Source organism: Corapipo altera, unplaced genomic scaffold (assembly GCF_003945725.1).
Source record: "Corapipo altera isolate COAL_440 unplaced genomic scaffold, ASM394572v1 73, whole genome shotgun sequence".
NCBI classification, from domain to species: Eukaryota; Metazoa; Chordata; class Aves; order Passeriformes; family Pipridae; genus Corapipo; species Corapipo altera.
This window is the reverse complement of record NW_020884957.1, coordinates 345,378-364,295: the sequence shown is the minus strand read 5'-3', so window position 1 is coordinate 364,295 and position 18,918 is coordinate 345,378. Positions and strand designations below refer to the sequence as shown.

Sequence of the window (18,918 nt, the reverse complement as noted above, 5' to 3'; positions counted from 1 at the left end):
GTTTTGGCTCTGAGCCACGGGTGGGGATCCTTTTTCCTTACACATGGCCCATGCTTCGCTTGCTTGCAGTTTCAAAACAGCAAATCCTCCCCTTCTACAGCCTCCCTCTGCTTGTAAGCAAACAATTGCTGCCCAAGTCACCCTTCTTTTCTTCCACTACAAACAGGGAGTCCTTCTTCCATTATCTAAACTGGATCCCAATTTGACTCAATCAAGTTCTGCTGCTGCTATCCACAGCTTCCTCTTCCTATATGAAACAGTATTTGGACTCAGCATGAAACAGTCCATTTCTCAACCATAACTTTCAAAGCTCTTGATCACACATGAGACATTTTACCTTTACTCTCTCCCCTTCCCCTTTCATTGAAAATTAATATTCTGAATAGAAGGACGTCACTTGTCCAAGCACAAGCTTACTTAACATAATGAATTCAAGACTATCTTAACTCATTCTGTGGCCTCAGCTATAAAATATCTCTCTTTTCTGGGCAAACATATCTAGGTCACCCATGCAATATTTCTTTTCCCTAATTCCTGAACAGAAGGTACCTATACCAATTCAAGAAGAGCTCTGACGCCTGCCCTACATCATTCTTTCCCATCTTGCAGATGTAGACAATGGCTTACTACACAGCTAATTTGAACAAATTTGCCAGTCTTTGTCTTGGAAAGCCATTTGATCTTCCTCATTGTGGTATATTCTTTGAGAGAGACTACAGCTGGAGAAAAAAGATTGCTGAAACAACATTTTTTTGTTTATGGCACCAGTCAGGACAGCATCCTGAGAGTATAATCAAAAGCCAGTATTCAGTATGTGAGATGTGTGTGGTTTGGCACTATGTTACTAAGACATCACCGACCTCTCAGATTTGAACAAACCTACACAGATCCCTGGATTATACAACTGTACAAAACAGGCAGACATTGTACCTCCAGGTAAATTAAAGAACTCTGTGGCCAAGTTTTGGAACAAAGAGATGAACTGACAGTTAAGACATGGTCCCCCAAAAAATCCCGTAACTTAAAGAAGACATATAAATGTGGCCTCATGAGCAGAGGCTTATTATAGCCTTTATAGTTCTCTGAACAGTAGCATCTACAAAAGTCCTGATGGACTATCAGGAATTCTTCAGAAGTACCCATGAATTTGGAAAAGACAGTGAAGTTGTGATCTAAAGAGGCAAGATATGTACAAACAATTTTAAATAGCTGCAAATTTTTCTGAGCTTACATGTTCAATTTCATTACACTGTATCCTGTCCCATGGCCTTTACCCAAAGTCCAGCAGCAGTATAAATGCCCTGAAAACAAAAGAGAACTGCACATATAAAAATGAATGTACCACAGGATGAGAAGAAACGCATGTTAAAAAAGAGAAGTACCAAATAAAATAACAGGAAAATTCTTTCTTCCCCACGCCCAGAAATATGTGGGAAATCATTGCAAAAAACCCCATTGCTTTATGTATTACTTGTGAAAAACATGTTCTTCTAGAGCGATTTATTTTTTGTAGTGCACCAACTGTTACTAAGCCTCTTCACTACCCACTTGTTTCTCTTTTCCCCCCATTATAAAAGGGATCTAGATTTTTTTAAAATGTATTCATCTGTAAACTGTACAACTTGATTAAATGACCTAAATAACTTAAAAAAATAGATTTGATATCCAGCAGAGCAAGCAAGAGGTCAGGAACCTGCAATCAAGTCCTCCCCTAAATTACTATCTACCAAGTGAACATCTTTTCTGTGCAATGCTTTCCTCATACTCTTAATAAAGTGATACCCTAACTACTATAAAATCTTAGACATTTAAGATAATGTAAATGCATATTTTTTTTACCTATTGATACTGAGTAGATGCTTAAGATAATACACATTCTTAGAGCAGAAGTAACACCTACACTTGTAGGCAAATGATGAGGGTCATTTTTGGGGCTGTCTTTTAACATGAGAATAAAACAACATTATCTTTCATTGTTGACAGACAATATGTGGACAGACAAGGAATGACTAAGATCAGCTGTTAGAACTAGGCTTCACTGAACATACTTTCTGCTTTTATAAACTTGCATGTTCCCCTACTTTGGATAATAATTTCAGATTATTTAAGGCATTAAGTACCACCCAACATTTCTGTACTCAGTGATGGAATGTGGTTTGACACAACTTAAGAACCAGCTGTCAACTACAAAAGGTCTGCCATTTCAAAACTGTGAAGCTCCCTTCAACTCTGATATGCCATGACTTTCCAACTTGTTTCACTGGCAAACAGTACTAATAAACACTGTTGAAAAGATCAAAATTGTAGCATCCACAGATATTGAAAGGAGCGCAAAACTCTTCTATTCAACAAGACATCTGTACAGGCTAAGGACGCAACATCCAAGTAGCCAACCCCACCACTTCTGAACGGTGATCACCTTCTTTCCCTTGCAATAATACATAAAATCTCTCTCCCTCAGCCTCTCACAACAGCTTGTGACCTTAGACATGCAAAAATTCCAGACTCATGTCTACTGCATGTGGCTCTGCCCATGAACTGTAAAAAATTACTCCGACCTGATGCTCACACTGTGAGTCTCACATATGATGTGTATTTTCAGACCTAAAAATTCCAGGGGGTAATATCCTAATTTGTCCAATCTCTCAAAAACTCTGAAAGTTTTACTGAATTATGGTTAAAAAAGGAAAAAAAAACTGTATTAAAAAGACTGAAGCTACAGAATCAAGTACTAGAAATCTAGGACATACATTAAGTTATCCACCCAAGAACATGGACTGCCTTAAATAAGTCATTCACTTGTCCTTTGTTACAGGATTTGTTTTGTTTTGTTTTTTTAGGAATTCCTACCTCAATCAATGCCCACAATGAACAATTCTGAGAAGTTCATCTAATTGTTTTTTTCTATTCTTCTGATTAGGATATTCCCCAATGCTTCATTTAAAGACCTTTAATCAAATGCAGTACTTGAGATGAATAATTGGTTTGTGGGATTGTCTGAGGTACTTTTCACTATAGGGGGAAAAATAAAATCAAAGCACTCCACTGGTTTTGCTTAATTTTTGTAATCCCTCTGTAAAATGAAGATTATCAAACTCTTTCAAGCAGTAGAAAGTTGAGGTAGAGACCAAAGTGAAACATATCCAGTGGTTTCAAGTACCTCCTCCTCCCCCCCACCAGATTATTTAACATTATAATAGTTTGCATGTTCAAGACGGTTCACACTGACTGAAGTCACACACACGGGAAACTTTACAAATTAAACATCCATCTCTTAAAGCCTGACACCCACTAATGTGGGAATAAACAATCAGCAGCTGCTTCTTATCAGCTGGGGTTTAGAAGGCATACCATAATATCCCGCAGGAAGCCTGTGGCAGTGACAGAAGGCACTTCTGAGGCTGCATTCAACCCTGCAAATCATGCTCATTCTAGCAAGAGCTTTCTCTTCTTCTTCACTCTCCGTGATTAATATAATTAATTAATGCTCTTTATTTCAAAGTACCATGTTAAACCAAGTAAAGTATCTTCAAAATGCTCTGCCCCATTCTCCCCAAACAAATGCTAAAGAAAAAAAAAAAAGCAGTACAGGTTATGTGCACTGGTTTGGTTATAAAAGTAACGTCTCAAACACAAAATTAGGTCTGTCTGTCTCTCAGGAGTCTGACAGGCTCAATGTACTTCATATAATATATGTATTGTCCAGTACAATCTGCCTCTCCTAATGAAATTCTCTGCATTCAAAGGTGAAGTCCCTTAGCTCCAAAGGACATTGGTTTTATCAATTCTGTGAGTGTAGTTAAAAATAAATAATGTTGATATTTCCATGATTTCACTCCCTAGTCAAAGGAAGAAAAGTTTTAGTGATACCTAACTACATTTTCCAATTTTATCATGAGAACATCTGCAAGCTTTCCTTATCCAAATTGTTACAGGACACAAGAGGATGAGGAAGTATTACAACTATACAGCTCAATCCTTCAAGCTCCCCCTCCCCCCTCAATCACCCTGCATTCAGGAAGTTCCTGCTGTGCATGCCCCTAATGTAAGAAACACAGACTTGTTCCTGTTTTAGTCAAGAATATTTATACAGTGTCTGAAAAAAACCTGGGAAAAATTGTAATGGCTGGAATGGACCAAATAATCAAAAAAAATGTGGTTATATCTATGAAAAACTCTACAAAATCTGAATTTTGTGTGCTGGAAAACAAATTTTTCCCAGCACTACCTGTCTGCTAATCTTGTTACTTGCAATAGCAAACTTTTTGAAGCAGCATGTGATGAAATGCCTTCTAGTGAACTATTTTCTGATGTGTGGTTTTGGTTTTTTGTTTGTTTTTTTTTTTAATTCACATTTCTTTCTGTTCACAGTCTGCAAACTTAAGTAGTTGCAAATGAAGCAAGCAAGTATTTTCTCTACTGACAATCTACTCTGTGAGCCTGGGGAGTTTAGAGAGCCAAAGGACTACAGCACACTAGATCCTTAAAAACTTTCAAAAGAATCGTAAGATTTTTCTTGCACCCTTCAGAAGAATATTCTTTCATGTATCTGAAAAGAACCAAAGTAATATTTCAGAGCTCCTCTGAGAAAAACGGATGAGTATGCCACTGCTACTCTGAAAAACTCGGTTAAGTAAAATACCTGTGGCAGGCCATATGGATGAATCTATTTACTTTTTCCATTGCTGAACCTGATCTTGTCATGACTTCTTACTGCAGAGTTTCTCAGGAACCACTGATAACCATGCTGGAGATTTCCTTCCCTCCCTTCTTTCAGCATGTGTCAGGTATAGATTTTCCTATCATTGCAGCTCTATCTGATATATAACTCTTCACCAAGATATAATTTGCTTAAATCTCTTCCCTATCTTAAGCCACATTTTCACCTAAGACTGAGAACTGCCAACTGCTTTATTCTTGGAATAGACAGCACGGTAGCTGAAACCAAGACAGTCCAAAACCACCAAAGTTTTTCTCCCCGTTTCCCAAAACTCACGCTGCTGATGACTAGATTTTGTTTCCATAATTTCTTACCTTTGTGGTTAAAAATCCCCTCCATCTCCATACTACTGCGAGAGTGAGCGATGCAGAGGGACCCACAGGGGACCAGGCCTTCTGCAGCTGGGGACCGATCTGTGGTTCGGACCAGACACCAGTCAGGCTTGTCATGGGGCCTCTCCAGGACCTCCACTGTCTGCCCACGGCGGATTGTCAGCTCATTACTATTGCAGGCGGTGAAGTCGTGGATTACCACTGTCAGCTCGCACCCACCAGACAACTGTGAGGGGAAAAACAAGGAGAAGCCAGATGAATGCTCGTTATCAAACCATCCGTCACGCACCGTTACCTATTTAGGACTCCTGGCAGGATTTGTATTTTGGATGAGACAGCAGGCTTCTGGGACTTTCCACATCAAGAAGAGATCATTTCAAAATCAGGCAGTTCTGGCGTTTTAGAACAGATTTCTAACTCTGTTTGTCTCTGCCTATTGTTCAAAGCACACTGGTTGTGACAGTGCTGGGCGGAGGATTTAAGCGGTTTTTCTTGCTAGACTGCTCCTTATCCCATGAGCTGAAGTAGAAGGCACTTCAGAATATATTTTATGTGTCATAATTTGCAACAAAAAGGCCGGACATTACTGAATACAGTCACTCATAAGCTTTGTTATCTTGTAAATTGAAGACAGAAAGAGGGACTTTTTTTGAATGAACCTACTTATTCCCTTATTCCCACCCTACTCAACTCACGGTTTACACATACAGGGCACAAAATCATTCAGAATACACCATACACAATTATAAAAATCAGCATAAAATTCTTCACATAAGATTCCCAAATACTTAACTATTTGGTAGAAAATTCACGTGGGCTTACAACTTTCACATTTTTGTTGGTTCTCCAAATAAAACTGCGCAAGCTTGAATTAAAAGCATGCAAGCTCAGGGTTTTCCTCCCCCTCTTCTAAACACTTCATTAGAATAACTTTGCCTAAGTTTAAGTTTCCTCTCTTTGATTGTTTCGTCTGCTTTGATGTGAAATGAAAATTATCAAAACTTTCCAAAGTTCCCAAGATTGCTCAGTGCCAAAGCACCCATCCAACTTAAGCAAGCAGTCCTGGAATCCCTTCTCCTTCCATACAGCAATGGCATTCCAGGCTACTTCAGCTATTTATATGAGAATATTTCTATTGCTCAGACTGCTTCAGTGCAATACTCATACCAGATCTCAGATGGTATTCAACTTCTGTGAATTCAGTAATTTTGAACCAAGCCAGCAAACTCGTTCAATTCATTACATGAGGTAATCCTGCAATGCTCTATGCTGACAAAGGAGGACAAAATACCCTGCGAGAGTTCTAGCTGCAGCAAGTATAGAAGCATGAGCTACACCAACATTCTGCACAGTTCCTGCCACGCTGGTTTTAACTGTTATGTTTAGGCTCTTGCAGGGCTGCCAGCTACATCTCAAGAGCTTTAGAAAAAGGAGATAAGAAATTGCATTGTTTCTTATTTATTAGTTTTCCTCACAAGCCTGGAACGGAAACACTGGATAGGAACTTTTCTAGGATAACGCTATTTGTTATCAAGCAAGAATGACAAAACCAGCAAAATCCCAGTAAGAATCAAAGGATAATTCCAACCTTCTCTACCTCAAGTCTGCAACAAATGACAGGACATAACTCCTAGCAGACAGGCTGCAGTAACTCCAGAGTTTTCCCATGGTATCTGCCTGCTAATCTCACCAGCTAACCTTGCTTGTGTGTGCTTACAAAGAGGGAAGAGTTTTCTTGGGGGAATGCTGGGGCCAAGAAGGGCAGAAAACCCTCGTACATCTAGTGTTTAAGGAAGATAAATCAGGTTGTACCCATTTATATCCAGGCTAAAAATTAATCACATTGCTTCTACTCTGCCTCTCCGGACAGACCCAATACCCAGATTATGGAGGGGTTACATCTTCAAAACATGCTACCTCCTCTCTCATTAAAATGTTTCCTGTTCCCTTACACTCCAGTGTCTTAGATTTTAGTAGATGCAAAACTATTGTCAAAAGGGAAAAATAAAGAGCTTTCCCTGGTTTTCTGGTACTGATTTATGTTACAGCCTTCTTCAGACAAACTCAGAAACAATTGAAACCATCTGTATGCCTGACGGAGACTAACAAAAAAGTTGATGAAGTATGACTTCACAAGGTGTCCAGTGCAGACCAAATTTTTCTCAGGAGGTCCTTATCCCAACCAGTGCAAGCACCAAGACAGTAACAAGCTGATATTCTCCAGAAACTGCATCCTTGTATTTTCTCCTAAATACCTACAAAAACATATCTTTGGTTCTGTTTGCTTTCCCAATCTTCTCTTCCTACAAATAGGAAATGTATTTTGTGACTGATGTGATGGCCACATGTTTTGGTAATATATATGTTCTTCCTTCCCCTTCCCCTAATAAAACAACAAAAAAGATCTCAGATTTTATGTTCTCTGAGTATTTTATATAATGTTAAGCTAAAGAAAAAAGCAAACAGGCTGTCATTTCTGCCATATCAGAAACTATTAAAGTACAAAAAATTCCTAGTTTTTCAGACTGTGTGGGAATCAGATATCCTAGCTAGTTGGTATTCCACTGAAATTCAATATTCAATCACAGTGCACACTTCAGTACAGCGTGCAACACACTTCTTGCATGTAGTAGTTAGGTCCACACCATGCTCAAACATGGTAGCTGCCAGATTCAACTTAGTGCAGGATGTCTCCACTACTGCCTGACACACCAAAAACAATGACTTCTCCACCCAGCACACATAGACATAATTTTGGACATCTGACCAAAACAGCATTTACTAATTTTCCCTTCCTTTGGGTTAACAACTGTTCTTTCTCCCTGCTGCAGCAGCGGTAAGGAAACTGCTTTCCTCTTTGTTTCATTGCTCGTTTTCTCTCCATAACACACTTTCTGAAAGCAATTTCATCTTTCTCACTGATTAAATGCAGTTGGACAGCAAGGAGTGTCTGTGATTAAGCTCGTTGCTCAACAGCTGTTGTTGGACAGCTTTGGCAAGGCTCCCTAGGTTAGCTGGAGGGAACAGCAAGAGGCACAGTAGAAATGGGAGACTGACTCGCACTGAAGGGAAAAGAGTTACAAACCAACTAAATCCAAATTTAGGCTGAACAAAGGCTTTATATACTTTATCCATCCTTCTCAAGAAACCCTTTATGTAAACTGAATTAATCATGCATGATAAAAATAAATGATGCTATGTCTGAAACATGGAAACTGAAGAGACAGACACAAGACGAGAAAATAAAAGCCAGACAGAAACAGAAATGCAGATTAAAAAAGGTGCAAGGTTTAATGAAACAGCTTATCACAGGACATAGTGTCTTGCTGTTGCTGAAATTAACCTTAACCACTTACGTTCACCTCTGGGGCCTTTTAATCACTGTGGATTGCAGAGAGAAAAAAAATCCCAAATGATACAAACACGCACACACACTCACTGACTGAGTACATTCTTAGCATAGGTTTGCTCAAGTCAGGGATACCACATTAAGAGTTCATCTGCTACCACTATCTGTGAAGATCACTTCTGACCAGACAAAAGAGCCTTTACATCAGGCCATATTACCTCCTCTTAGGACTGCAAATTAAATTTAATATACCATGGTAATTTTACATCAAGGAGAAGGGAAAGCAAAGAGAAGCTAACAAGATTTCTAAATTATTTCAAGCGTGAAAATCTTTAATGCCCTTTTAAAATAGAAACAAGTGCATTGTGGGAGAAAAGAAATGGGACGGAGCAAAACTTCTGCCTCAAATAAAGAGCATTCTGCTTTGACTAGGTAGCTGCCCAGATTTGGTTTCTGACTCTGAAAAGAGGTGCATACTCAGAGCCATGTCTGCTTTTTTACAAATATTTTTTCTACTGATGGGAGCCTTTTCTCTTCTGCAGACTCAGCTGGCAGAATGAAATACTTGGTTGTCTCCTGCTGCTTCAGTCCTTTTTCTGTTTTCCAAAGAACTACACACAAGCTTAAAGAAGCACGAAAATGAAATACAACTTCACATTGACAGTAGTACAAAGTGTTACCAGCTGGGCACAAAAGACAATTTGTTAAAAATAAAATATTGCTCCACTGACCACCCACAGCAGCTAGCATGATTCCTACTATTCAGGATAACAAGCTATGACAGTTCTTCTAAAAGCCTCTCATCTTCTCAGCTACCAAAATGCTAGTTTGGTTTATTTCACATTTCTACCAAATCACTGAATACAAGCATGAAAAAACCCTACCAGACCTATATTGTTTCCTTCGGCCTCCCCATTTAATTTCCTATGCACTGGATCAAGTTCAAAAGACCACGTTAAAAATCAGATGAAGCTCTGAGGCTAGGAACTATTGAAAGACCAAATGAATGGGGCAAGAATCTCTTTTACTTGTTAGCCACCTAAAATGCTGGCTACTCAGCTACAGAACATGCACTAAAGAAATACTACGAAAGGTGAAAAGCAAAGTTTTACTGACTAGGGTACAGTAAGAGCACTCCTGCAGAAAACTGAGACGCTTTGATGGAGTAGAAATTTCTCTCTGAAAAATTTTGTATTTCACTCAGGACTCCATTATACCTTCTAATACGTCAAGATGGGTCAGTGCTATGGATGTATTTAACATGTCTTGCAAAATGAAGATACATCCCATGATAATAAAAATAGGCTGGAAAGGGACCTTAAGTTACCTAATTCACTTTCTTCCCTTAGAACATGATCAACTACAGCTGTGTGAATCATTAACATTTATCCAAACTATCCTCAAAGCACTCCAGTCATGGAGATTTCCAAGGCTTCACAAGTACTCTGCTCTAGGATTTCATATCTGCATACACTTAAAAATATTTTTGTTATCTTTTTAAAAATAAGTCCTTTGATTTCATCTCATTCACTGAAAATACAGGTAAAAGACTGTTCTGTAACACTGTGTGGTTTTGCACACTTAAAGACCTGAAGTTTTTCCTGCCTTTTTTTCTTTAGACTTATTAGTCCTAACTCTTTATCTTGCTTTGTAAGTCATGTTTGGTACACGTCTAATTAATCTTTTTCTTCTTTCCCCTAGAATACTTCAAATGGACCACTGATTTCCTAAAAATCTGAACTCAAAACCAGACGCAGCCTCTAACAGCCTTACGAGTGCTGAGTAAGGAATGAGGACTCCTGTCCTGCAGCTCAGCATCCTATTTCTACAAGTCAATACATTGCTGCTTCCCTTGCCCCTCCCAATAACATCACACTGTTAAAACAATAAACAGCTTGTGAGCCTCTATAGCTTCTCAATCATCCTCTCAAAAACCATTCTGGACTCTCACTGTTTTTATTAGTATTTAACTATTTCCACCTATTTGCATTAGCTCAAACATGTTCCTATTAAATTGTGGTATTTTGCCAATTAATTTCTCCCACTAATTTGCCAAGATTATTCTGAATTCTAATTCTAACTTCCAATACAGCTTTCAGATGACATGAAGCTAGGAAGGATGTCAGCTTTATAAACATATGGTCTACTGCATCATCCCAGTCATTACTGAAAAGCAGTACTGCAACAGTGGAGCCAACAATCAGAAGTTACAATTCTAGCCTAAAAAGCAAGAGTGGAGAAGAAAAAAGCTAATTATGAAGTTATTCTCTGTTGTTACAGCAATTCCAATTATGTCAGAAAACAGGATGCAAGGAAAGAAACTCATCTGGACAATATTCAGCCTCTTATTACCAAGGCTAAGGATTTTTAATTCTTTCAAAGTATATCTCTGAGGAGGTGAGAAACAGTATTGACTGCTGGATAAAGGATTTCACTCTTGATATTCTCCCTGTATAATAGCTTAGCACTTCTAACCAAAATATTTATTTTAAAAGAACTAACTGTCTAAATATATAATTGGAGGAAATAAAAGAATGGTTTTATTTAGCTGTTGATTACTGTGACATATTTGATATTTGTTGTCTTTTCTTAATCTCGAGTGGATACACATAAACAGAAAAATGTTCAGCAAAAGCATAATAAGTAATACAGAGTTAAACATTTTTACCGCTTGATTAATACTACTTTCAATTACATGATATTCTTAATGTTACTTGATTTGGATTCCCATTTTAGTTTGGGACGTACTCCAAATTCGACCGAGGTGTTCCACTGCTTCCTCTGGCTAACAACACCAACAGCACCTAACATCCGTAAAACTGTTTTACTCCATCTCTGTAAGACTTCCATACATACTTCTAGCCTTCTAGGCTGAGAAAACAGTGGCTTTTAAACCTCAAATGGACTGCAGGAATTTTCAACATACAAAGTGAAAGATTATTTCAAGCTCAGTAACAGTGTTAAAATACCCTACAGATTCCTCTGGCCTTCTGCATGTTACTCTTCCTTACTAATTTTTATTTTGTATTTTTAAACAGATTAAAAATTTTCTCCTCTTAATGTATTTAGCAAACCAAAACATATAAGAGAAACATTAAACAAAGCTACCCTGCTAACTCACGCACTTTTATAAGTGCACAACTAATAAATTCCTTCTTTAGACATACAGTACACGGCATAAGTAATTTCCAGGGAATCTTCTGCTTGTCTTTCTTGTCAAAGAAAAGTCTAACAAAAACTTTAAACACCAATGTGAGAACTCCAAAATACTTTAAAAACAGTCACATTTAAAATTTAATTTTTCAGGAAAATATTGAAAAGCATTCTCCATCTCTCCTTCCTTCCCTTTCTCCTTCTTTTAACTTATTACTCCTGTTGAACAGGTTGTTGGTAAGACTCCTCCTCATGTCAGATTGGAAAACAATCCTGAGGGCATTTTACATGGCCAACTTTCTTAGCAATTCTCACATGATACGAAATATTACCATGAAGGGCAACAGAAGACAATCCATGCTATTCACCCCAGTAAACAGTACATCACAAACAACTGAAGAAGGGTGATGGCTCTGCATGGCAGGGATGGATTGCACCACCTCCATTTGAACTGAAGCACAATCCAGCCAGGCTGCACGCACACAGTCTGACCTCTCAGCCAACAATCAGGGAAATCAGAGAGAGCATGTCTTCCTTCTCAGTGTGACAGACTACCTAAACTCTTAAGAACATAGAAAAAAATGAACTAAACTGTTTGTTAGCATAAAAAGCACAATTTTTGTAAATCACAAAAAAGGCAAGTAAGAATGCAAAGAATAAAATAGCAAAACAAAAGTTATCAAAAAATTTTTTTCTCTAACCAACCATTTTTCTCACAGATATCTTTAGAAGAAGCAATCATCACAACTACAGAACAACTTCAGTACAAATGCACAACGTCAAAACAGGCTATTTTTGACAAATACAAGCAGACTTTCTTCCGTCTGCTTCTTTACATGGGAAAATCAAACTACAGAGTTTGAGTCACATGAAAAAATATAGAAAACTCACTAAGTTTAGGTGACGATGGGAATGGTCAAAATGTTACCCTGAAAACCTATTCACTTCGCTACCCTGTAAAATACTGATTATTTATCTGCATAGTTTGAATGGCTTATCAGAACAATTTTACCCAAGAAGGCAATAAGCCAGAAATCCCTAACCACATTTACAAGTAATTTGCTAGGCAGCCTCAATGTTTTAATTCATCCTTCCGCTTGATAAACTTCTATTATCCGTCTCTACCTCTCTCCAGGGTCCTAACACTTCTCACTTGCCAGAAATTTTATTTTAATGACAAGTAATATACACGTTTCAGAAGAATTTTTATTCTTTTGGTGCGTATCTTTCTTCTACCCAGGAGAAACTCTGGCTGTGAATCTTCATGGTATAACCCAGCCAGAATCTTTAGGCAGAGATGGAGGAAAGGAAACACTAGCACTAGTATCATACAACAAGGCTGCAGGTTACTCTTGGGTGATTTCTATCAGCTTTCATGCAGAAAGTGAACACTTAATCTCTAACCCATGAACATTGAGGAGTAGTTTTCCTTCACAACAGAAACTATGGCAGTCACCAGCCTCAAGCTAATGCAAAAAGCAGATGGCATGCTTTCAGAAAGGTTGAGACTAACATGAAGAAAAATTCTGTGCATCAGTATCAAATTTTATGGAAAATAAAACTTCCTTTTAAATTGGGTCAAATCAGAGGGGACCAAAATGATTTCAGTTTGGAACAAACATATTTCTTCATGATCCATTAGATTTAAACTATCACCCTTGCTTCTCCATGGTATCAGTGTATTTTCTCTATTGCAGACAGCTATTTTTAAGAGATTGAATACTTCCATGCCTCCTATCTGAAGGTACGAAAAACTAATCTCGGGTGCTAACTCACACTAAGAGATTAATCATTTGCTCTCAGAATAGAGCAATATCTGGGCAACTTACCTTATCGCTGTCTAGTGTGTTCTGTGAGGTTCGTGAGGCAATTGAAATAGTATCAGGCTGGCTGCTACCATCTCCCTGACTGTCCAGGTCCTCGCCGTCTCTGCAAATAATTCAGTTTTCATTACAACAGTAGTACTGTGTTTGTAACATGTTAGTTCCCTACTTGGAACTCTGAAGAAGTGAGACAGTCCTAGACAAAGCAGCAACAGACACCAAATAAACCAACTGATGCAAGAATCAAATATTCAGTACTTAATACTTTGTTCAGGGCTGTAAGAGAACAGATTCATTTGCTCAAGGTCTACATCACGTAGAATTAAGGCAACAACCAATCAGCCAGGACTACGGCAAGAAACTTGCACAAACACTTAGCCAAAGCTAGCAAGCAGGACGCTCAGTCACATATTTCAAGCTTCATGAAAGGAAAACCAAGGACCTGAATAACATACACAGAACTGCAAAAATCCAAAATGTACACCTATCCTGAACTGCAGTTCTAAATCCCTTTTGTAATGGCTGAATGTACACAAGGCAGCGACTCTTCAGAGCAGAAATCTCAATAAATTCAGCATTGCAGGAAAATGTAAATTAATGATAAGATAAAGCTGGACAAAATTACTCTCGCTTTTGTCCAATTCACTGAAAGTCATTAGAAATTCAACACTACAGAAGAAAGAGTGCTGTTGTGTACGTAGAGATCTCTGATTATTTGAAATACTACTTACCTTCTTCCTTTCTGTTTTGTTGTTGGTGCAGTTTTGGGGATGTGGATCGGCTCTTTCAATGCTCCTTTCAGATGAATGGTCCTTTCTTGTATCACTTCACGGATGTGTTTGATCCAGTCCTGTTTATTCTCTATACTAGATGCCTTTGATATGCAAAAGAAAGAAAACCCCCACAATGGACTATTATAGCAGAGAAGATCCACACATATAGTCAGCTAATAAACAGAAAGAGGAAGGTATAAGGAATAACTTTGTGAATAATATTTAAAAACCTGAACAGAGAAAAGGAAATTCTAGCTAGTTGTCTTCACTTTGAATCATCAACACTACTTTACACTTCTGAACACTATGAATATTGTTCTTTTAAAAAACATTTTAACTTAAAATTAGAGTCCATTTTTATAACTTGAAGACTGAAGCCCTGTATGCATCTCATGTTAGACAGGGTGGGTTAATTTACTTCAAGAATTCCAGTAATAACACCTTGAACATTCGTATTTTAAACTCCTACTACATTTTAGGTCAGTTCTAACTTGATATATTTATCTAATCTTACTGAAAGAAAAATTAACTTTTACTGCAACACATCTACAACACATTTCATTTATTACTCCTCCCACTTTTTGATACATATCTCGAGGTAAAAAGCTAATTTAGGGACTGTATTTCAATAACTGCCTGCAACATATCTATTTTTTGACATACTCCAGAAATGACTTGATATCCCCCTGGCCAACTTGTAATCTGATTGTTTAATCCAATTTAACCCTACACCTGAAATGCTATTAAATATAAACATTATTGCAGATCTAAAGAAGTTATTATATATAAATTTCTTACTTCTCTTAATTGCTGTCTCCTGATGTAATTGGCTTCAAATACACTATAAGTACTTAATATACCATAACTATTTAATAACCAGGGATTCCAAAGGGATGGAGAAAGTTGTAGGAATGGGTGAACAGGTAGGAAAAAGAATTTTTTTTTCTTTTACAAGAAGAACATTTAGGAAAAGAAGCTAAACATGATTTTTAAAAAATATTTTGTTTTTCATGGAATTTTTTTCAAAACTAATGAGCTAAGGAAGTGCTTGTTTCCAACCTTCAAAAACAAACAAACAAAAACGTCAACAAAATTGTTGAAGAGCTTAATATCATACAAGTTACCTAAATATTCTATGCTCTAAGTAAAGCACCAAATAAGAACACCTTGAAGTGATCTTATGCAGAGAGCACTTAAATAAAATCCCTTACTCTGCTCTACTCTGGGAGGATTATTTCAGGCTTCAAAGTACTGTCTGTAAAATTATGGAGTAATAAGACTAAAAAAATTCTAGTATTTATTAGCGTCACATTTAATTTCTTTGATTCATTGACTGCTGCCAAAAACTAATGTAAGCGTTTCTTAATGGGCCATTTTTAAGTGGCATTATTGAGTATTCACTAAAAATATACGTGAAATCATGAACAACTTTAATAATAGGTGTATTAACCTGTAAAAGGGAAGATGAACTTTGTTTCGGCTCAACACACTTAACAGATAACGAAAGAAAAATTTCAAAGCAGACACATTCCTCAAAATATGTCAAATTACCCATGCACTGCTTATGGTATTTCAAAAATGTCCTCCAGTTGAAAAGTAGTCCCAGGCTACATACCATAATCACAGGAAAAATTGATTCAGCCATTCTCCTAGCTAGACAAAGAGCACTACTGACACCTGTAACTTGTCCAGACGCAAAATTTATAGGCATTGTATGCACTTTCATCTAAAGTCAAGTAGCTTCAGAAAAACATAAAAATCTTTTGCAGTGTTTATTTTCTGCATAAAAATATGGGTCCTGAAAAACAGCATCACCAACAAGCAGCAATGACTTGAGTGTGAAACATAACATTGACGCCATCATTTCTATGTGGCATCAGTTGCCCTGTCAGCTAATTGCTGAAGCCTTCAAGCTATAGAGGTTCATGGCATCAAACATCTCCCTCCTACAATTTGTGAAAGCAAGTTTTTTTTAATCTTTCAGCAGACTACACAGACTCCCCTCTGCCATCAGGCCACCTGACTTATATATATATACACCACCACAAAGAAATTTATCTATCAGTAGCTGTCCCTCTCAAAGCAGGAAAAGTCACCACTTGTTGCCTTCCCAAGTATCAACAACAACTACAAGACTTGGTATAGAGTGTACAAGCACATCTGTTTAAATTACCTTTAGAACAATTTTGTTATCTGAAGTTGGTGTCCTTCCAACCCACAGAGCAAACTTGCAGGGATCTCCTTCTACATGTTCTGTGACACCCAGTTCAGAAGTCTGGAATTAAGAAAAATTTGTTAGGACAAACAAATTTGTTTGTTTTCTCAGAAGCCACAAAGGCATGCTAATATTCTAAAAAATTGATCTCTGCTATTTAAAGAGACTTTCAGAAGCTTAAAGCTAACTCATATGCTAGAGAGAATCCTTTATTCTGGTAGCAGTGGTGAGGTCTCTTCAAAAAAGGAAGAACTGCAAACTTAAGTTTTTTCTAGAAAGTAACAATAAACAATAGCATTTATAATCTGAATACCAAACTGCTTATTTTAGTTTTTGGACTTGACATTTACTGTAAAAGCCTTATAACTCTAAAAAAGGTGTTTTGCAAAAAATAAGTTTTGGCTTCTCTCCCTGTTGACTTCCACTGGGAAACACTCACTATTTACTGATTTTTATGTTTTCTCTCAGGTAAGATACACTTAAGAATTCTCTTGATATCTCCTAAAACTTTGATCTCTTTCCTGTAAAATGAGCCTTTCCCAGTGTGTTTCCTTCCCTCTGAAACAGACAAAATAATTCAGAAATGCAGGTTCCCTGGAGAATTTTGTGAGACAACTATATTAATAATCAGTCTTTGGGAATGTTCTAATATCAGACCTTAACAGCTAGTTATCATCCAAAATGTTTTCACTTTCTGAGTGGAACAACATCTCACTCATGTGAATTGGTTTCCAGTTAAACAATTCATATAGGCTCTGCTCCAAAAAAATTGCAAACTAAGAAATAAAGCTCAGACTACAAGAACTCTCACTCTCAAACAGCTGCTAAGTATTTTTACTTGACTGGAAGCTGTATTTTTCCCCTCATACAAATGATCACAGTATGTACACAGTTCATCACAAGAGATGTTGGATATGCAGTACCTGAGTAAAGGTAATTTTTTTCCTGCATCACTTGGATGCCATCTTGGTTGTCTTCTGTTTTGGTAGGTGGGGTTTTTGTTGGGTTTTTTTAAATTATTTCTTCTAAAAAAAACCCCAAACCAACACATCCACCCTTTCAGCTTTGTCATCTCTTTTTGGTAGAATGAACTCTTCTTCACTGAAATACTTAAAAGCCTGTGATTTGTTTTAAACTTGACTCACCAACAACTCTTCTGTGTGTTAAAGAGCTTTTAAAATACTTAATGCAACATTACATTATGCAATTCCAAAAAAATACACTCTACCATGCTGCTCAACACAAAGTCTGAATAGGCAAGAAAGTACAATTTTTAGTATTGTTTATTTTTTAAAGCCTAGCAAATTTAGAAGCTTGGTACACTTGTAGATATTAATTTTACAAGGGACCACTGAGGGACAATGCAGTAGAGGTCTGTACAGCAAGGAGTGGTAAAGCCGACATGGGTTGTTCACTGTCCCTCTCAATACTGGTACAGCATCAAGTGAAACTAGTGGGAGGGAGTCAGGTGCAAAACCCAACACAAGGAGGCTTGCCTGTGCCCAGTATGTAGTTGAGCAATACAGCTCTCAGCAAAGGACACTGTAAATGCTGAAAGTCCGCACGCAGTCCAAGGACAAGTTCACAGAAGAGAAATCGTTGTGGGTTTCTGAATGCATCGAAACCACATTGAAGTGATGAAGCTCCCAAACAGCCAGTTACTGGTGACTGGGAAAGTTTTCTGTCAAAGTAAAACCTGTTTGCCTTGCTCCCACAGTCCTTCTTAGGCATTTGCCTTTGGACACTAAATCTCTTGCCAAAGGAGTTCAGTAACACATTCTTTCTCTTAAACAGATCATGTCATTGAGTATCATGTGCTCAGGAAACTCTGCTGGTCTTCATGCCCAAAGCAAAGAGAAGAACCTCACTTTTGTAAAACCACATTCCACAAGCAGGACACAGGATAGCGTGCAAAAAAGATCTTTAGCTCAAATCAACATGCATGCTATCAACACCTGCATGAATGCCCTTTCTAAAGAACAAAACTATAAGAACTGCTGTAATAGTAAGCTGCACTACAGGATATTTTGCCAAAATAGAATATGAAAACAAAAAGAAGCCTTGTATTTTAAAAATTAGGCACAATGAGAGTCTTCAAGATTTCATTCAGCTTCCTTAGGACCTAAGGCTATTACTAAATTCCTGCCAGAGGAACTGACATGGCAAGCTTACAGGACTGATTTTTCAGCTGTCTCTTCTCCCACCTAATTCCTTGGCAGCTGTTGTTAGCCTACAGTACACCGGCATTTTTTTGTATTTCAGTTCTTTAGAGCACCAAAGAAAGGTGTGCTCAACAAAACAGCTGCAGCTGTGTTACCCGCTAGCTATCTTGCATCAGGAAGAAAAGCAAGAGTTGGAAATCAAGTGACAGAATATGCAAAGTGATATGGAAAAAGAGAAGGTTTCCCTGACCAACCTGCTTTACCAGTTCAGATACAGAAGTGGGAAGTGGGAATGAACGAAGGAAAAGGAGCAGATGCACAGAGAAAAGACTCAGTATTTATACTATGTAGACTCAGTCATATATCCCAATAGGATCAACAGAAGAACAAT

General features: G+C 37.7%; 1 protein-coding gene across 2 annotated transcripts in view; it reads right to left on the bottom strand.

Annotated features, from left to right (window-relative positions):
• TRIO (trio Rho guanine nucleotide exchange factor) overlaps positions 1 to 18,918 on the bottom strand; it is a 247,989-nt gene that overhangs the window by 62,857 nt on the left and 166,214 nt on the right. For both annotated transcript variants that reach the window (XM_027663760.1, XM_027663761.1), the window contains exons 31-34: positions 16,324 to 16,425; positions 14,109 to 14,251; positions 13,384 to 13,483; positions 5,035 to 5,278 (exon numbers count right to left, since the gene is read on the bottom strand). In XM_027663760.1, the coding sequence (XP_027519561.1) occupies positions 5,035 to 5,278; positions 13,384 to 13,483; positions 14,109 to 14,251; positions 16,324 to 16,425 (589 nt within the window). The remainder of the gene's footprint in view (positions 1 to 5,034; positions 5,279 to 13,383; positions 13,484 to 14,108; positions 14,252 to 16,323; positions 16,426 to 18,918) is intronic.